General features: G+C 43.9%; 1 protein-coding gene across 27 annotated transcripts in view; it reads left to right on the top strand.

Annotated features, from left to right (window-relative positions):
- ADGRL3 (adhesion G protein-coupled receptor L3) overlaps positions 1 to 17,415 on the top strand; it is a 529,386-nt gene that overhangs the window by 467,619 nt on the left and 44,352 nt on the right. For all 27 annotated transcript variants that reach the window (XM_030013851.2, XM_030013889.2, XM_030013708.2 and 24 more), the window contains 2 exons: positions 2,311 to 2,377; positions 3,781 to 3,872. In XM_030013851.2, the coding sequence (XP_029869711.1) occupies positions 2,311 to 2,377; positions 3,781 to 3,872 (159 nt within the window). The remainder of the gene's footprint in view (positions 1 to 2,310; positions 2,378 to 3,780; positions 3,873 to 17,415) is intronic.

Below are 17,415 nucleotides of genomic sequence, written 5' to 3'. Positions count from 1 at the left end.
TATCCCGAGGGCTGGACCTGTCTCCTCAGCTGTTTCCCATCCACAGCATCCATCTCTTGTCACTGAATTGTGCTCCACAACCAAAGAGACAGATTTTTTTAGGGGAAGGGGTTGGAAAATTTAATCCATTTGGCTGGCTGGAAAGGAAACCAGTTGCTTCGCGCTTCTTTGCTCAGCCCTGCACGGCTTTTCCCTTGTGCTGTATTTCAGCTTTCACTGATTTTCCCTGTGTCCCAATCTGTATGCATTCAAAAACAGCTGCATCAGATGTGACCATATGGCTGGTCATCATGCTTTAAGGAGTAAAGAGAGGGTTTATGTCTTTCCTCTTCCCTGGGCTTTCCAAGAGCCAGCTCGCTCCTTGTGCTGTAGGAAAACCAAGTTGCTTGGCACTGTGCTCCTGACTCCTGTGCAGCAGGGGCTGGGGGATGTTTTGAATGTTAAACTGGCAAAAAAGTTCAAAATGTTTTAATTTAAAAAAAAACACCAACCCTCTGAGTCCTCTCCCACACACCAGCACTCTCATTATCAGTAGAAAAAAGTTGTGGGGCTGCATATTCCCTGATTTATATGTGGCAGCTGAGGCATAAGCACTAGTTACGCTTTTTTCCTATGGGATGGGGTAGGTATAAAGTCTGAAATGCCATGTAATGTGTGAGCTGCTGCTACGCGGACATCTTTTTTCAGGGATGGGGGGGAGGACTTTTTACAGGGACTTCATTACCTTGAAACCTCTATTCCTCTCTCAAATCTAGTTGCAATTGGGCGACATTTCAGATGTTGTTATGGGTGATACACAGATGTCATGATCGCATAAACCCTTTCCTATAGCAAATCAGACTCAAATAGTTTCTAGTCACTCGTGTTGTTCCATTACCAGCTGCATCTAAATCACCTTGAACTTCAGCAGCCTCAGAGGAAACAAGATTTCCCTGCAATCGCTCTGAAAGCCTCTGTTTGCCTCTCGCATTAAGATTTTGATGCTGTCACGTGAAGATTTTGGATGAACAGCTGTAGAGGCAGTTCAGGAGTGACAGTCACGGAAGTGACAGTATTTTAATTTGTGACAAATAGCGGTATGGCCATATATATATAGATACATCTTCAACACTGACGAGACCCGAAATTTATATGGTCAGGGAGGGAAGTGAGAAGCTTTCTCTACATCTTTGAATTTATTCATACCTTGGCTTCTCCCAGTCATAGAGGTTCACAGCATGTTTTATTCTCTCGTCAGATGGCTCCTGCTGATCTCTTCCGTGAGGCTGCTGGCACAGACCTTTCTGTCTGTTGCAAAGTCCATTGGAAGGGAAAAAACATTCAGCACATGTACTAGAGCTGTCATTTGTAAGAACTGCTGTCTCTTCCACCATGATAAATTCATATATACAGATCCTGTTACTTGCCTAATTATGAAATTCCATCGGATGTTTAGTATAAGAGTGGTTTTATGCTTTCTTAGTCCTCTGTGTATAAACGGAGCTGTGATTTGCAGCGTTGCAAACACGACAAGATATTATTATTTTAAACATCGTGTGAAACTTTCTTGGAATTTATATTCGTCTGTCTTGTAACCAGTCACTTCCATTTTATCTTCCTGTCGCCTGGAATGAGCTAGGAATGGAAATGTAATTTCCCAGGGGCCTTAAAAAATGTGGGGAGTATTAAATGCGGTTGAAATTAAGCGATTAATAATTTAGTTTTAGGCCATGAATCAACTTCATGTGATAGCACAGACCATATGCAACCCTTGAAACATTAGTGGAAACAAAACACTCCGGAGGTTCAGGGAAATAAAACGCTCTAAAGGGGAAGTTGCTGAACCTAATTAAACCTCAGCCTTCTGTTATCCAAATCGTGCTTCCTATTTGCACCAAATTCTCTCTGATCCGCTTGCTGGAGAAATGTCATCTCACTTGACAGTTGACAGACAGCTTGCATTGCATCAGAGCCAGAGAGGGAAGAGGAGCTTAAAGCGAAGAAGAAGCTCTGTGGATGCTCATCGGACCCCTTCCTTAAAAAAACCCCACAGTTTTAAGGTTTTTTTCCGACAGATGCAGAAAGCCTTTAGCAACTAGGCCTTGTGCCATTTTCTCCCTGCTTCCTCCAGAGGTAATTATCTTACTCCATCAATAGCACTGTCAGAAATTGGGCACATAATTCAGCATTTGAATGAACAAGCAATGTAATATTTCCTGTCTCCCACCGGCGTGTTTTGCAGCTCACATTCTTCTCTGTCACTCGCTCACTCTTGATGTACGTCCTGGGTGCAGTCCTTGAATGCCTTCTCTCCCCTGTGTTTCATTACAGATGTTGGCTCCGACTTGACACCTACTTCATTTGGAGCTTTATAGGACCGGCGACCTTGATAATTATGGTAAGAACTCCTAATTAACTACTCCATCTCTCAGGTCAAGAAATAAAACTTTTGCTGTCCCTTTACTCTTTATCTTTAATTTACACAGATTAATTTGAGAAAGGCATGTTCTTCTTTGACCCCACCTGGCACAAGCAATTAGACTCTCATTACGAGAGGCTCTTGGCATTGCAAAATACTTGATCAAAACGGGCTGGGGATCTTCAGAGTGGGTGCTTGCAGAGTTTGGTTTCTACCATTGGACATTTAGAAATGCCAAACTCTATTTTGATGACCCTCACTGCCCCCCCAACCCTTTTGAATTTCAGAGTGAAGCTTTGCATCGATCATGCAAAAAAGGGAAATCTAGGGTGGGGGGAATGAAATAATTTCCAAAGTGGAAGAGAGGTTTGATGGGGGTTTTTAGTCCCCAGCAGAAGTTGAAGCTCATGTGACTTCACAGTTAGCACGTTGCCAGTGTATCAGCTAACACGGCAACAAGGTAGAGAACACAACTTTAGAGGCAGCTGGAGTTTTCTTATACTTTAATCGCTACAATATGGCTTAAATAAACCATCCTTTGTTTTAAATAGACTACAGTTTGGCTAACACAGCAAACCAGGCACTCTCACTTCAATGCAGACATTGTCCCGGCTTCTCCTGCTTCTCCTGCAACTGGGGGCCATTTCAGCAGTCTTCCACATCAGGCAGGGGGCCACGCCGCCCCCTACAACTGTTGGGTTTCTTTCCCCTTAAGCAATTCATTCATAAAAAGGTATCTTCCCTTTTTGATTATGTCTCAAACCCTGGCCTGGGCTTTTTGGGGAACTCCTTTCCAGGAATTGGCAACCTTGTTAACACTGAGGCATTGAAACACCATCGCATCTTTTACACAAAAAGTCAAACTCTTTTTCCTTTTTATTTTTCAACTTTGCATTGTGCTAAGCATCTTCAGCAGTCGTGATTTCCCTGCTCATATCCCCTGTTACACCATATTTAAAAGTTCTATTCGTGGAAAAATATGCTTTTTTGCTTCATTACAATGGGGCTGGCTAAGCAAGATGCTTGCAATGACTTTTCACGATTGTACACCTCTCAGACACATAAAAGCCATTACAGCAAATATTTTTAATTTTCCATAATGTCATTTGAAGCACTACAGTTGTCGTTGGAACCAGCCCTGTATCAGTAACATATGCACCGCCATGGCTTTGGTAACGCTGTGGCATCACTAGTCCTGCAGTCTACAGGCCAGATCACCTTATAAAATGTTTGGCAATTTTCATGATTCAGTTGCCATAAAACTATAGCGAGAGCTAATTTCCTACAGCAACTCCTCTGTTACAGAGAAGCAGCTGACTTTCTCCCCATCATGTTGTGCTGTGTCAATTAACCCTTTTTTTTTTCCCTCCCCACCATTGCAGCTTAATGTCATCTTCCTTGGGATCGCTCTCTATAAAATGTTTCATCATACTGCCATACTGAAACCTGAATCTGGATGTCTTGACAATATCAAGTAAGTGGTTGGGTTTTTTTCTTTCTTTCTGCCTGTTTCTGTCTTTCGCTGTTTATGCCCCTGTTCCTCTCTGAGGAACATATAGGGGAACCTACGCTGCCGGCAGCAGTGATAACCAGGGGCAATATGTTGGGTTATGGCACTGCAGAGTGGTTTCTAATAGGTACCAACAAGTAGCTGATGATGAAGCACTGTCTTTATTGGGATTTGGCTGCCAGTGGTGGCATTTTCCATTCAATTTTGCATGAAGGAAGCAAAGTTGTGTTTGCTGTCCTTGAAGCAAGTAACCTCCTAGTCCCTCTATGTAAAAGGAAATCGTGCCCAATAATTACTGGCTAATTATTGCAGTCTCTACAGGGAAGGTGTTGAAATTGTTGATCATTACTATTTCTCTGTGCTCTGAGGGCGGCAGCCTTACTTCTTTTCCGTTTGTTTTGGCCCCTGACAGATTTAATGACCCGAATTCTCCCCAGAATCTGATTAGTTTCAGCAAAGTTACTGGGGGTTACCTGGCGGTGCCCACATCAGAGGATGTGCTTGCCAGCCAAGGCATGTTTTGCCCTTGGAATCGGTTAACATCTGACCCTGGGCATCTTACTGTCTAGCAAGCTGCTTCATTATATTGATAGAATATTAGTCTCCGTCAGTGCCTGTTTATTCAAGTACCTCTGGCTTTAATTACTCGCTTCAAAAATACAAGTGGGATTTCAGGTGCAGCGCATGATAAGATGGGGAGCCTGCTAATTAATAAAACCATCTAAAGAACTTCAGGAGGAGGAAATTGTTGGGAGTCAGCACTTTACTGCCCACCCAGGAAAGGCGAGCATTGTGCGACACAGCTGGAAGTTGGTTCTCCCCTCTCTTCTGTGGTGGGAGCAGGAGAAAAGGTGCAAGGGGAGCTCGTTAGGAGATGACTGAATTGCACAGTTGCAAGGCAGTTCTCGGCAAGGTTATTGTTCTTACCGCTGAGCCACTCTTGCAGATGCGGCTTTAATTTAAACTAGGTCAGTCCCCCCTTAAAAGTTCCCCAGCAGGCAAGGCTTGCAATGCTACTGGCGTGCCATGACCTGCCGTGGTCCTTTGGGTGAAGTTTTAGTTTCTTATGTGCAGCTTCTTCTTCAAGGGTTGGAGGAAAGAGGACCAGAGCCTGTACATATGCAGGAGACCCCAGTGAGTTCCAGCACCCACAGTGCACTCATTCACCATGTCTGTCCATGCCCAGGTTGCAGGCAGGCTGCTCTGTGGTGTGCCTCTGTTTCTCTTGCCATCACTTAGCTATAAGGTGAACTTGGAGGAGCAGTCACTCCTGGACGTCCAGGACTGAACCCAGCGTGATAATCTTTCATTCGGTCTTGGATGAGGTGTTAAAGGAATGGTACATTTAATAACACTTATTAATATGACTACTCATCATGCATTAGCGCTATGGGATTGCTTGCTGAGAACAGTCTTTCTAAGGTTACCCACACAAAATCTGTCTAGAAAGCCTTGCAGTATGACATTTAAATTAAAAAGGGGGGGGGGGGGGGAACAAAGGCCTTATAATTAAAGCAGAAATAATAATTGCCTACTGAATAATCTTGCTTGTGCTAATCTTTGTTTAAAATGCCAGGAATTTATATAACCAGTTACGTCAATTATAATGTCATTGTAAAATATTTTATAGGTTCTTTGGCAGATGAGTGTCTATTCCTGATTTGACTTCATTAAAATGTTTTGAAAACACAACCAATTAAAATACTTTTAAGTATGTTGCTGATGATACCCTTCCAAACATGTTGCTTCATTACAAATGATTTTTTATGCTTGAAAAAATAAGAGAAACATAATATAAACTCGGGAAGACCCCAAGCTCACCCTAGGAAGTTTATCAAAACAAGAATTTCAGAAGAGACTTGATTGTAATTTCTGAATACCTAAGCAGGACAAAGTTAAGTCTCTAAATCCAAGGCATGAGTAGTCTCGATATTGGATATGCTTGGGTTAGGAGAAGGTGCAGATTTCTAACAGAGAAGGGAATACCTTTGAGGGAGCTTTCCTAGGGTTGTGAGGGGCTTGCAGTCTCTGGAAAACTTGTAGGTAAGATCATAGTCATCTTCCAGGTAAAATAATAGTCTTCTAGGTAAGATTGTGGTCTTCCAAAGTCATTGGCTCTAACTCAATTGCAAAATGTGGATGTGGTACAGCAGCTCTAGAATAAAAAGCCACAGACCACTTTATTTCACAGGTGACCAGGAAGACCCTTTCTGAGCTTACCTCCGTGGGTCTATAAGGTTAGTGAAAAGACACCAAGATCTGTTTCTCAAGACGCATGCTGCCTTTGCTGGCTCTCAGCATGGTCCCAGAGCCTTGCATCTTGTCTTATCGGTTTATATTTAAAAAACCAAACCAAACCGAGGGGCTGCATTGGAGGGCCCCTTGCTGCCATCTGTGTGTGACAGCTTTACGGCACATGGGGAGCTGAATGGGAGTTTGTTCTCCCAGTTCATTTCCTAGTGCTGCTCTGTGTTAGGCTGTGGTGAAGCTCTCGCAACATAAATCCTGAGCTTGTTCAACAACAGCAAAATACTTGATTCCCTACGGCAATGTAAAAATAAAGGCCATAAAATATTTTAATAGGCTGTTAATAAGCACCCCTGCAATCTGGTGCTTGCCTATGTCACTTTAAAGGTTAGAAATACATTATGAAGTATAGAAAATAGAGAGCCAAATAACTCCACTTAAATTAATGAACTTGATAAGGGATCAGGTGTCACCTGGAATACCTTTAATTACTGCACCAAACAGAAAAGCCATTCAAAGGGCAGTGCCTGAACCAGACGCTGTGTGGCTGAAAGATTTGTAGGAACTGTGCAAAGTTGTAAAAATAAACTTCCCTAACCTTCAGAAACAGTCCCTGTATTATTGTGCCAGCATGGGAGAATCTGACATTCCCGCGGTGGAGCACTGGTTACGCAGGGGTTACCCAGCAAGAGACTTGATGTGTACAGAGCTGATTTATTTTTTACCCATGTTAACTTTTCCGGCTTAACCCAGCACTTTCAAGAGGGAAGTAGGTTAGCCACATATGTGGGTCCTTCCCCCTGTGCCAAGAGCATCCTCCCTGTATGGCAGGTTGGTACTGAGCTGATTCAGTAGTCTGCGCCCACTGAGGCAGCAAGGGTTGTGCTCTAGTCCTGCTTTTGAGGCGTGTAGCCAGGAGAACATGTGAGCTCGTGTACGTGGGATATGTTGTTCAGAGCTGCAAGAGTTTCTGTGCCTGCCACTGATGCCAGGAGGGCAGACTAGCTCCCGTTCCACAACAGGTACCATCACCAAGAGTAGCCTACTTTTACCCTGGACCTTTTGAAAAAGTTCAGTTTGACTTCTTCCTTCAATAAGTTTAAACAGAAATCTTAAGGGTTCATCCAGGGTGGGGATCTCTTATGCCTTTTAAAGGTCTCTTTAGTATGAAATGACACAGACAAGGATGCCAAAACTGCTGTCTCTTGGGTGGTGCATGTAGCTTCTGCCCATGCCTCCCCAAATGCAGGGTGGGAGGAGATTTTCCTTCCTAGCTTTTTCCAATGGCCATTTCTGGGCGCTCAAGGTCCACTGTGGCCATTGCTCTTTCATCTCTTTGTGGCATGGTGGCAAACATAGGTGAGCAGAGATGGGCAGTGAGGAGCATCATTTAGTCTTTGGTAGCTCTGCCCACATCTCTTGTATCTCACTTATGGCCCATCTGAGAGCGTAAGTGGGATGCAAAGGGTGCACGAAATTGCTCATGAGCACAAACTGATTCACTGTCAACAAACGTACCCTGGAAGGCGTTGTTTTGGAGGATTGATTTCCCCAGCCCTAGAAACTTGCAGGGGAGACAGATCGTTGAAGCCAGGGACTACACAAGCTTTTTTGACGGCAAAAGCCTGCTGTGCTGCTTGCATCTATAGCCTGCGAGGTGGAGACTTACAGGCGTATCAGTGCAGTATTGATGCACTCTTGCTAGCAGATGGCTCCTCACAAGGACGTGTTACCAGCTGGAATACTTTAGAGCAGCTGTGAGGCTGTTTTACCGGAGGTTGCTGCCGTGTGGAGTGATTTCTGGAGTCAAGCAGCTCGAAGTCTCTCCTTCACGCTTTTCCATTGTGCCACGTAGATGTTACATGTGCGAAATGTCTCAGACTGTCATAGACAGAAGTACACTGAATCTTTTTTATATTCACATTCCTGTAGGAAGCCTTATGTGACAAAGGAAAATACATCTATATGTGAATAGTCCAGCATGGTTCTTCAGTTTTCCATCCATCAACTCCTTTCTGGGTGGTCAGGCATGCACTGTGGCTGCTTGTGGTCCCCGCACACGAGGTTTTCATCTGACCCGTGCCAGATGCTGCAGCACAGCAAACTATCCACATGTTTCCGGATGCTTAACCTTCATTCTCTGTGCAAAATGGAGGGTTTCAGATGACCCTCTCCCCAAACGTCTTTGCATTGTGTGGCAGTACAGTGCTTGTTCTGCAGCCATTTAAATACTCCTCATTCGGGTCATCGTGACGTTAGTAAAGGGGAAAAATGGGGCTACACTGATGGTAATCCAGATGTGCTCTTCACCATATCTGCTGAAATCTGAGGTCCTGTCTTTGCTGTATGCTGTTATTGTGCACAATGTGGGGCATGTTAGTTACTGACATGGAAAACTGGTAGAAAATTGGGTGGGCAGAGCAGTTATTTAGTTAACAAAAGGCAAGTCCTGTAAGTGAATTGAAAGGATTCATCAACAGGACTGAGCAGCTGCCATGCCTGAAGTTACACAGGGCATCTCCAAATGGCCAGAGGGAGGAGGGTGAAACCTCCTTTCTCCTAGCAGAGACCAGGAGCCATCCTTTCTCTTCTTTACAGATGTAACCTTTCCTTTGAAGTTCCTGCGGGCGCCTGTCCCCTCTCCCCCCAGCACTGCCTGGCTGCGGTTGGGTTTGTTAGCATTTCCCCTGGCCAGACCAGACTTCCCGACATTCTTCTGCGCTGCAGTATGTGGGAACAAGATTTTATTTTATTTACTTTGGAAGGGCGACGTGTCGGCCATAGCTGCCAAACGCTGTTGTGAACCCGCTAGAAAGAAGGCAGGAGGCGGAGGGATTTGTCAACTCGCTTCTCTTTTTGTCCCATTTCATTGCATTATGGTTTTAGCCAGGGTATAGCTTGGCTTGTGCCATAGGCCACCTGGATGCTCTTTAGAAAGCACAACTCATGGGGACCTCTTCAAAGAGGAGCATGTCAGGCTGTAGTCCTTGGTTTGTTGGAAAATTTCATCCAGTGCAATAGAAACCCACCTGAAAGTCATCCTGGAAATTTAATTTTCTTTCTTTCAGACAGGGAGACCCAGAGTCTTAGCTAGGAGCTCCTTTTGTTGCTAAAGAGGCACTATTAATTAGGGGCCTTGAGACAGTTTAATCCTGGCATTAATCACTGTAGTCTTGTTGCAGCTTTCTTCCCTCTTGTGGAAACCTGCTCCCATCCCATCTTCTGCAACAATAAAATAAGCACTATATCAAAAACCTGAAATTCCCTGGAAAAAATGTATTTATTCCAAACATGCAAGAGAAAATGTTTTTAGATATTGTGGCCGGATTCATAAGAACACATGCTGAAATCCCATTAATGGGGATGATGCAGAAATGTCCTGCACTGCAGCCTTCAGAAATCAATCCCCAATAACTAAAACGAGTCCTGCTCAGCTCGCTGGCTGCTGTGGGAGCTTCAAATGGTCCGGGACTAAAGGCGCACAGCCCTGATGTAATAGATAAATAAAAAAGTATATGTTCTCACAAGTTTCCGACTTAAAACTCACACCATGCTCCTTTTTTTTTTTTTTTTTTCCATGGGAGTCTCTTGCTCACAGGCTTACAGAAATAAAGCTGAGAATGTGCAACCTAAAAGCCAAAAGTAGGAGCCAAATGCAAAGACTCAATGTTGATTATTACTATATAAAACCTTGCAAAGCCCAGTCCGGGCTCTTTTACGGAGTCAGGTCCAGGCTGGGGGTGGCGAGGGATGAGGAGCATCAGGCACAAAACTGAGAAGCCCCTTTTGAAAATATGCCTGCTTTACAAACTGTTGCTGTATCCTGCTCTCCCCATATGTTTTATGGGTGTGATTCTCTGCTCATTTTCTTGCTTCAACATATGTATTTTATTTAAAGAGACATGACTAATCCCAGCCCCCAGATTAGCTTGTTGTTTCAGTCCTGCAGGTTTTCGTAAGTCATAAAAAAATCCTCAGAGTTAGGTAGAAAATTGAAAACAAAGGTTAAATAGAATGTCCAAAAAATCATCTGCGGAAATGTTTAAATTAAATCCTTGGTTTAACACAGCGGTATTGTGCTGGCAGGAACAGAGGTTGACCAGTCTAGTTTTATTTACTCAGCTGATTGAAATGCAGAAAAAGTAAACATCCTGGGTTTGGTGCAGTGAGGAACAAGCTAGACTTTTGAAAATGCAAGATTTCTTCTGCTTCGGTAGGAAGAGCTTACATTACCAATGCAGAACAATAATTTGTAGCAGGTATCCTTTTACTAAAGGAAGACTAATTTGTGCTTTATTCTAGCTATTTTAGAAACAAGTGAAAGTAGGGAGACGATAAGGATTATTTCATCTTTTTCTATTGAGATTTGAATTCATCTGTTGGTTTCCAGTTCTCTTTTTTAATCGTAAGACACTACAGCTTGGAATTAGTTTGTGATGCCAAAGGGTCTGGAATTGAATATTGCATTGGGTTCACCTGGGGGACTTGACTTGCAGAACAGCAGTGCTTTAATCCTTCATTACTTCTGGGTTTGTGGTTGCTTGGGAGCGCACAGCGAGGACATGGTACAACAAAGGGGTCTATCTCTTGGGAGTGTGCCCAGCGCAACGTCCAGGTGCAGAAGGCCAAATCCTGTATCCTCAGCATTCTCAGTTCCTGGCGAAGTAAGGGCTGAGGGTCTGTGGCAACATGCAGACTCCTTCTCCGGAGCAGCAAGCGGGGAGAGGAGGTTATGTGCACCCATGCAGCTTCAAGGAGGTGTGTGCATTGGCGTGAGTGGTGGAAAGGACAAGATACAAAGGGTTTGAAATACAAGCTAGTGAATGCAGACACTTACAGGAGCCACAGTGAACCTCTGTTAAACACAACCCAAAATCCTGACTGGCCATTACCCATAACTTACAATGTTAAATAAAATAGCAGTGCCTGTAAAGAATGAGCTTTCTGTTAAGATTTTCATACAGCGCTACTAACAAAATAGAAAGACTAACTGAGCAGGCTGTTCAAGAATAGGGCGTTGAGAATCTCACCTTCCCAGCCAGCTGTGCTATGTGCAGCATTTTTGGACTCCTCGGACTTCTGGGGACAGCAGGCTCAGAGCACAGCAGCTCCAGGGATGCCTTTTGGAGAGGAATCATCCCTGGATTCCCACTCCAGGAAAGGCTAATCTGATCCTAGGGAACAAAAAGAGCCCCTGAGCCAGTGTATGGGTCTGGATAAGCTTGGATGAGAAATGAAGTGTGTGTTTTAACAGTGCTTGGGACGTGCAGGCAGCGCGTTCTCTGTCACCAGAAAACTTGACAGGAGTGTTTTGCAAGGATGACCAAATGATCTGGATACTTCTGAAAATGAGGAATAGCTTTTTCTCTCCCTTGGAAAACCTCTGCCTGTGCAAAGTTTAGATGTTAGCTGCAGAGTACTAAGCTGAGCATTAGAAACTGCCTGCCTCACTTTCCTTGTGCAGGAGCTCAGGCTATGATCTTTGCATCTCATATGGCCTTGAGAGAGAGTACTGTGCCTTCACAAGCCTGACAGTTGGCTTAGCATCTCCCTGGATCCTGTGTAAGAAAGCATCATGCTTCCTAGTCCCCTGGGTAGCTCAGTGCTGCTCCTATATAGCCTTCATCTGCATCTCTGCACTAACAAACTGAACAGGCAGCCTAAAGCAAACCCAGAAAAATCACTTGGAGTTCACACAAAATGAAGTATTTACAAGCTTCCTACCAAGAAAAGATACGGCACATTTATATTTTGCCAGAGTGCAGAGTTTGTGAGCACTTTGGAGGTAGAAGCCCTGCCGATGCTGAAAAAACACCCAAGATTCTACTTCTGTATGGGTGTCTTTTTCTCCCAGTAATGTTGATGGCAGCATCCAATTTTGTTGCAATCTGCTGCCGTTTGAGTTTTTCACAGAAGGGTTGGGTTAATATCTGACTGTTTTGGCTTTGAGTTTTGCTTGTTTATCTGTGAGTTTTGTGATGGCTGCGTTAATGTTGAATGGTGATTGTAAAGCACTAATCTTCCCACTGATAGGTGTCATCCTTTCCAAATTAAAAAAAAAAAAAAAAAATCAGTCAGTGGTTATTGATTTGAGAGTCCTGGAAGATATTAAATACCTAAGGTCTTTCTGTGAAACCATAAATCATGATTATTGTTTTAAAAGGCCATATATTTTAGGTATATTGTCAGCAAGCCCTGCTGGTGCTATTTGGGTAATAGAAATGTGTCTAAAGGCTTTGCTGAATCCGTATCATGTGGAAACAATCAGATACATGGTTACACATCAGTGTGTTTTGAATAATCATGCCATGCCTTTGCAAAGTTAGGAGGAAGGAAATAAACAGGATAAGCAATTCTAAGGGTAATTAATTACTTACAGAAAATTAGATGAGCTTAACAGAATTGCTCTTTCCAATTCCAATAATTAAGAAGAAATCTCAGAAAGCAGGCCATGACTTCCTGAGGGGAAGGGGACGATGCTTTGCCTTTGGCAGAAAAAATCAGGCACAGGTTGCCCCAAATCCTGGGCTTGGGCATCGTGTGGGGCCAAGGAAGGTTTGGTCTCATTTGTCTGGATAAAATTTTCAGAGCTACTGGTGGAAGTCAGAAGTGGCTTTCAATCTATAAAATTTCCCTTATGCCAGGAGGTAGGACCTCAACCTTTACAGATCTGCAAGGCATGTAAAGCCAGGGGTTTGTTCTGCGAATGAAACTGTGACAGGCCTGCTGACCCCCAAAATGGTTACAGAAGTCTTCAGGGTACCGGCCACCTCCTGTCAAAGACGGTGCAGGAGCCAGAAGATGAGACTTGGAAACGATGGCTTGGAAAGCCATGTGATGAAGGTCAACAGCCTAAGGAAGGCGATTAGGAAGACATTTGGCTTCATTCCATCAAGGTGGTAACTTTGTCACGAAATGTGAAGGCAAAATCCTTTAAGCACTCTTTTATTGCTTGCAATTGATTTTCTCACCATGAAGATGCTCCTTCACTAATTAGCGATGAACCTGTTTGCTTTATGAGGGGAGTACTGGACTTTCCAACTCCTTCCTGTAGATTTGCAGCAGTTCAATAAATCAATCTTTTCTAATCCTTGAAATTTAAAAAAAAAAGGGAAAAGAAAACAAATGTCGCTACTGCCTCACATTGGCAGGCAATGGGGAGACACAATAACACACTTCATTTTGTGTCTCTCGTGCTTGCCTGCAGGAAACATCTGTCTCTCTGCATTATTTGCGCCATATTAAAATGAATTCCACAGGTCTTTCCAAATGTTTTTGAGGGGGCACATCATCCATTTATTTTTATTTGGGTTTCATTACCTGTAACAGCTACTAAAGGTCCTGTGTACTCACTTTGGCATTTTTGCTCGCTAGCCAAACTGTGTTATTTTGGGGCCCGAGCACTGAGTCCATGTGCTTACTGAGCCTTTTCCTGCTATTGGAGAGATGGGAAGATACTTTGAATTGTCAAAAGAGTGATAAATTCAAGTTAGGTAAAGTTAAACCATAAAGGGTTGAATAAAATGATAACACCTGAAGTTGATTAGTTATGTAGGGTTTTATTAAAGGCCCAGTTTTACTCTAAATGTGGCTCAATTGTGTCTCAAAAAAAAAAAAAAAAAGTAAACTCTTTTCAAAATGTAAGACAACCAGACATTATTCTTCTTAAATGAGAGCTGAATAGCTGCTTTTTTGATAACGTATTTTCTCTGTTCAGCAGCATTTTAGGACCAATCTCTGTGTGAAAGTAAATTCTTGCCTTTCTTTTTCTGCTGCTGCAAAAAAAAATGAAGGCTTTAGCAATCCAGGATATTGCTAATCTACATATATGGAAGTAGTCTGCAGCATATAACATAAGTATGGGGGCTGTCAGTGTATATTCTGGCAATTTGGTCGCCTTGTGCCAAAAAGGTACATGTTAGGGTTTTAGAAGGACAGACAGCGCGAAAGGGGTTTCTGAGCTTAGGATGCATTGGTTTTGAAATTCCTTAAGCATCTAAACAAGGATATAAGTAGCTATTTTTAGCAACTTTTAAAAAAAGTATTGGTCTGGAAATATCACAGGAATATAGAAGGTAATATGAACAATTCTTTCTCATCATTGAAGGAGAAAGTACTCTGGGAAATTGAAAGACATCTAACTTAAATAAGGTTTTGAAAGAGTTTTACATGATGTGTAATTAACCTTAAGAAGTCTTTGCCCCAAGGTAAAGTCAGGGCTTTTTTAAGATTAGAAAATGAATTAGGTATTTATACGGATTGGTAGACCATCCACTATCCATCATCTGGGCTGTGAAGAAACACAAGGGAGGTGAGGTAATATTTCGCAGGTTAAAGGAATAATGCAACCACTAAAGACTGGCTTTTTAACTTCAGGTATTGGAAAGTGAAGCTCCCACCTAAGCCATCATTCAGGTTTCCTCTGCGGTCGGTAGAGAAAGGTATTTCTTCAGGGAATGGCAAAGCCTCACCTCCCTTAAATACCTTTTCTTGTAGTGGACAAATTGCTCTTTGGGGGTAGCAGCCTCTTGTTAACTATGGAGGGATCAGAGTCATGTAGTTTATATTCAATGGGCTGTATCTCTTACTGCCAGGAATTGGAAGAATTTATCCAAATCTGGAGAAAGCACTTAGATCTAACGTCTCAAGCTGTGCTAGGTTAGGTTTTCCAATGATTTCTGCTTCGACTATTATTTGCTTGTACTGCTAATGAATATAATCTCAGTTTTCCAGTTAGCAGCTCCATTTTCCTGTGAGCTAGGGCTCTTCCAAGGGTTTTCTGGTGTCTAAGTGATGGTTTTTATGTATTGCAGATAATGACGCAGTATTACTGCAGCACTGATAGGTTTCAGAGACTTTACCAGGGGAAAAAAAAACATTCTGGAGTAATTTTTCTCAGACACGAATTGTTGTTAACACAAGAGTTAAGCTTCTTACAACACTTGAGTTGGTAAAATGAAAAGGAATGATCTGTATTTCATGAGGGATATAAGAGACTAAGTCCTACGAGCCCTATGTATAGAGATTTGAAGTGTTTGGGAGTTAGGCATCTTTGAAAATCTCATTTCTTTAGGCACCTGCTTGCTTTGGGCAGTGGGTCCTAGGCACATCCGGGTTGGAAATGGGGTACAAACTGCTCAGGTCTTTTGATGGTTTTCTTCTGAGCTGCTTTGAAGTGCTAGCCTCAAGCTAAAAGGCAATCCGAGTTTACTGATTTTGCGTTTTGTCTGTACAGAGATGAAACGGAGCCTTCAGCGGCCTTGAAGAAAGGCTATTACAGATTGCTGAAAAACTTTGCAAGGGTCCGGATAGTAGCAACAGAGTAAAAAATTTCCCTAATTCTCTCTTTTTATAAGCTATCACCAGCGACATTTCAACAGTAGTAAAATCTTTACCGTAAAACCTGAGTGGTTGTGAACATAGTAATAGAAATTCATGCCCTGCTCCTGCCCATATTGCTGGGCTGGGAGCTCCAGACTGTCACATTGCCATTTAATTTAATTGCATCACCAGGGAGCTGCAGGTCCTGCGGTGCTAGACATGCCACCAGCACAACGGGAACCTGCCCCGATGATCTCACAGGCTGAGTGGATGAGAGGGCAAAGAGAAGCAGAGGGATTTGACCAACATCATGCTACACAGCTGAGATGGGCTGGAGATCCCCCTTGGTGCATCTAAGGGGGGAGCCTTTTAATACCAATGGCTTTTCCATGTTCCTGGTACCTCTCCAGATGTATTGCAGATGCAGAGGTCACACTGTCGCAGCCTATGTTTTGCTAAGCCAAAGGAGCTGAGCTTTCTTTGCTATGTCTTGGAAGCAGTTCCCTGCATCAAGCCACCTCCTCTACAATTGCTTCCTTCTTCCTTCCTGGTCCATATATGCTTTGTGCTTTCCCCATGGGTTGCTAGATACCACCTTTGAGTGCCCTAGGGTAGCTCGGATGTCCTCGTGCAGCTGGCAGATGTGGCACAAGATCTAAGGTGAGCAGCTGTCAGGGTGGCAGCTGATGACCAGGGGGGATCCCCGCAGGGATGGCAGCCAGGGAAGCTGAAGGGGGTGATTGGATGCTGGAGCAGAGCTGCAGGGAGCTGTCAATGGCTGGATGGAGACAGAGAGGGCTACAGCTCAGGGATGCTGTAGGTGCTCGAGCTGATATAGCACTGCTTACCTGTCAGTGACGTGAGGACAGCTACCTTGTCCCCCATGGTGCATCCTCTACTTGCATCTCACTGCTCAGAGTGGGATTAGGGCAAGTGTTATGAGTGTGGCCAGATCCAGCCCATTCAATGACTGTTCCCTCCCTTTCCCAAAGACCGCAGGTGACCATGCCAGGGCAAAGCTGGTACTGGCAGTATCGCTGCCTCTTCTCTCTCAGCCAAGGACAAGGTGGGGACAAAACGGGAATGTTTTGCACAATATACTGTGTGAAACCACCTTCCTCCTGTGAGGACTAAATCCTGCTCCCGCTGATACTCAGATGGTCCCTCTGTGGCTTCAGGTGCATGTGAATGGTGCAGAAGTTGTCCCTACACGGCTTTAGCCATTGTGAGGAGAAAACACAAAGCCTCATCTTGGACATACTTAGTGTCCCTCTCAGTCAGAAGTTACTGCTGAAAATCATTCAGCTTTAATACAGCTTCTTTCTAACTTGGGCTGAAGCAGGTGCCCTCCAAGTGGAGCAGTTTGTTTAGCAGAGGGTATAGCTTGACAGGTTGCCAGTATTGACCGAAGGAGGTCTCAGCAGGATGGACTGGCCCTGGCTACGTTGGCAGGCATAATGAGATGAACATGTTGAGCCAGGCTTCATCTCTGGCACCCACGGTGGCCACTGCAAGGGATTGCAGGTTCAAAAGCTCCATGCCAGGGGGGAGAGGAGGCCTGGGAGTTGTCCTGCCCTCCCCACGAGTTGCACATCACCTGCCACGCAGGCAGACTTAGGCACACAGCCTATCCCAGAAGGTCAGGGAGACTTCCCTAGGAACATGGCTGCGACTAATCTTGTGTCCCCACAGTGGCAGAAGCTCACTTAGAGTGGTCCATCTTGGCTTCTTCTTCACTGCAGTTGTTTTGCACTCTTGCTTGGCAGAGTCCTTTCTTTGTCCTTCCCCATGCAATGGGAGTAAATAGGTCAATGCTTTCTGTCACCCAGGGCTTTAGAAGATCCTAATGCTGTTATCTCAAAAAGCAGATAATGCCGCAGTCTGGCTTGTAAGTAGGCATCTTGGGACTTACGCTTATGAAAAAGTAAATGGCAATAAA

Source organism: Aquila chrysaetos, chromosome 1 (assembly GCF_900496995.4).
Source record: "Aquila chrysaetos chrysaetos chromosome 1, bAquChr1.4, whole genome shotgun sequence".
NCBI lineage: Eukaryota > Metazoa > Chordata > Aves > Accipitriformes > Accipitridae > Aquila > Aquila chrysaetos.
This window is presented reverse-complemented; position numbering and strand designations above follow the sequence as displayed.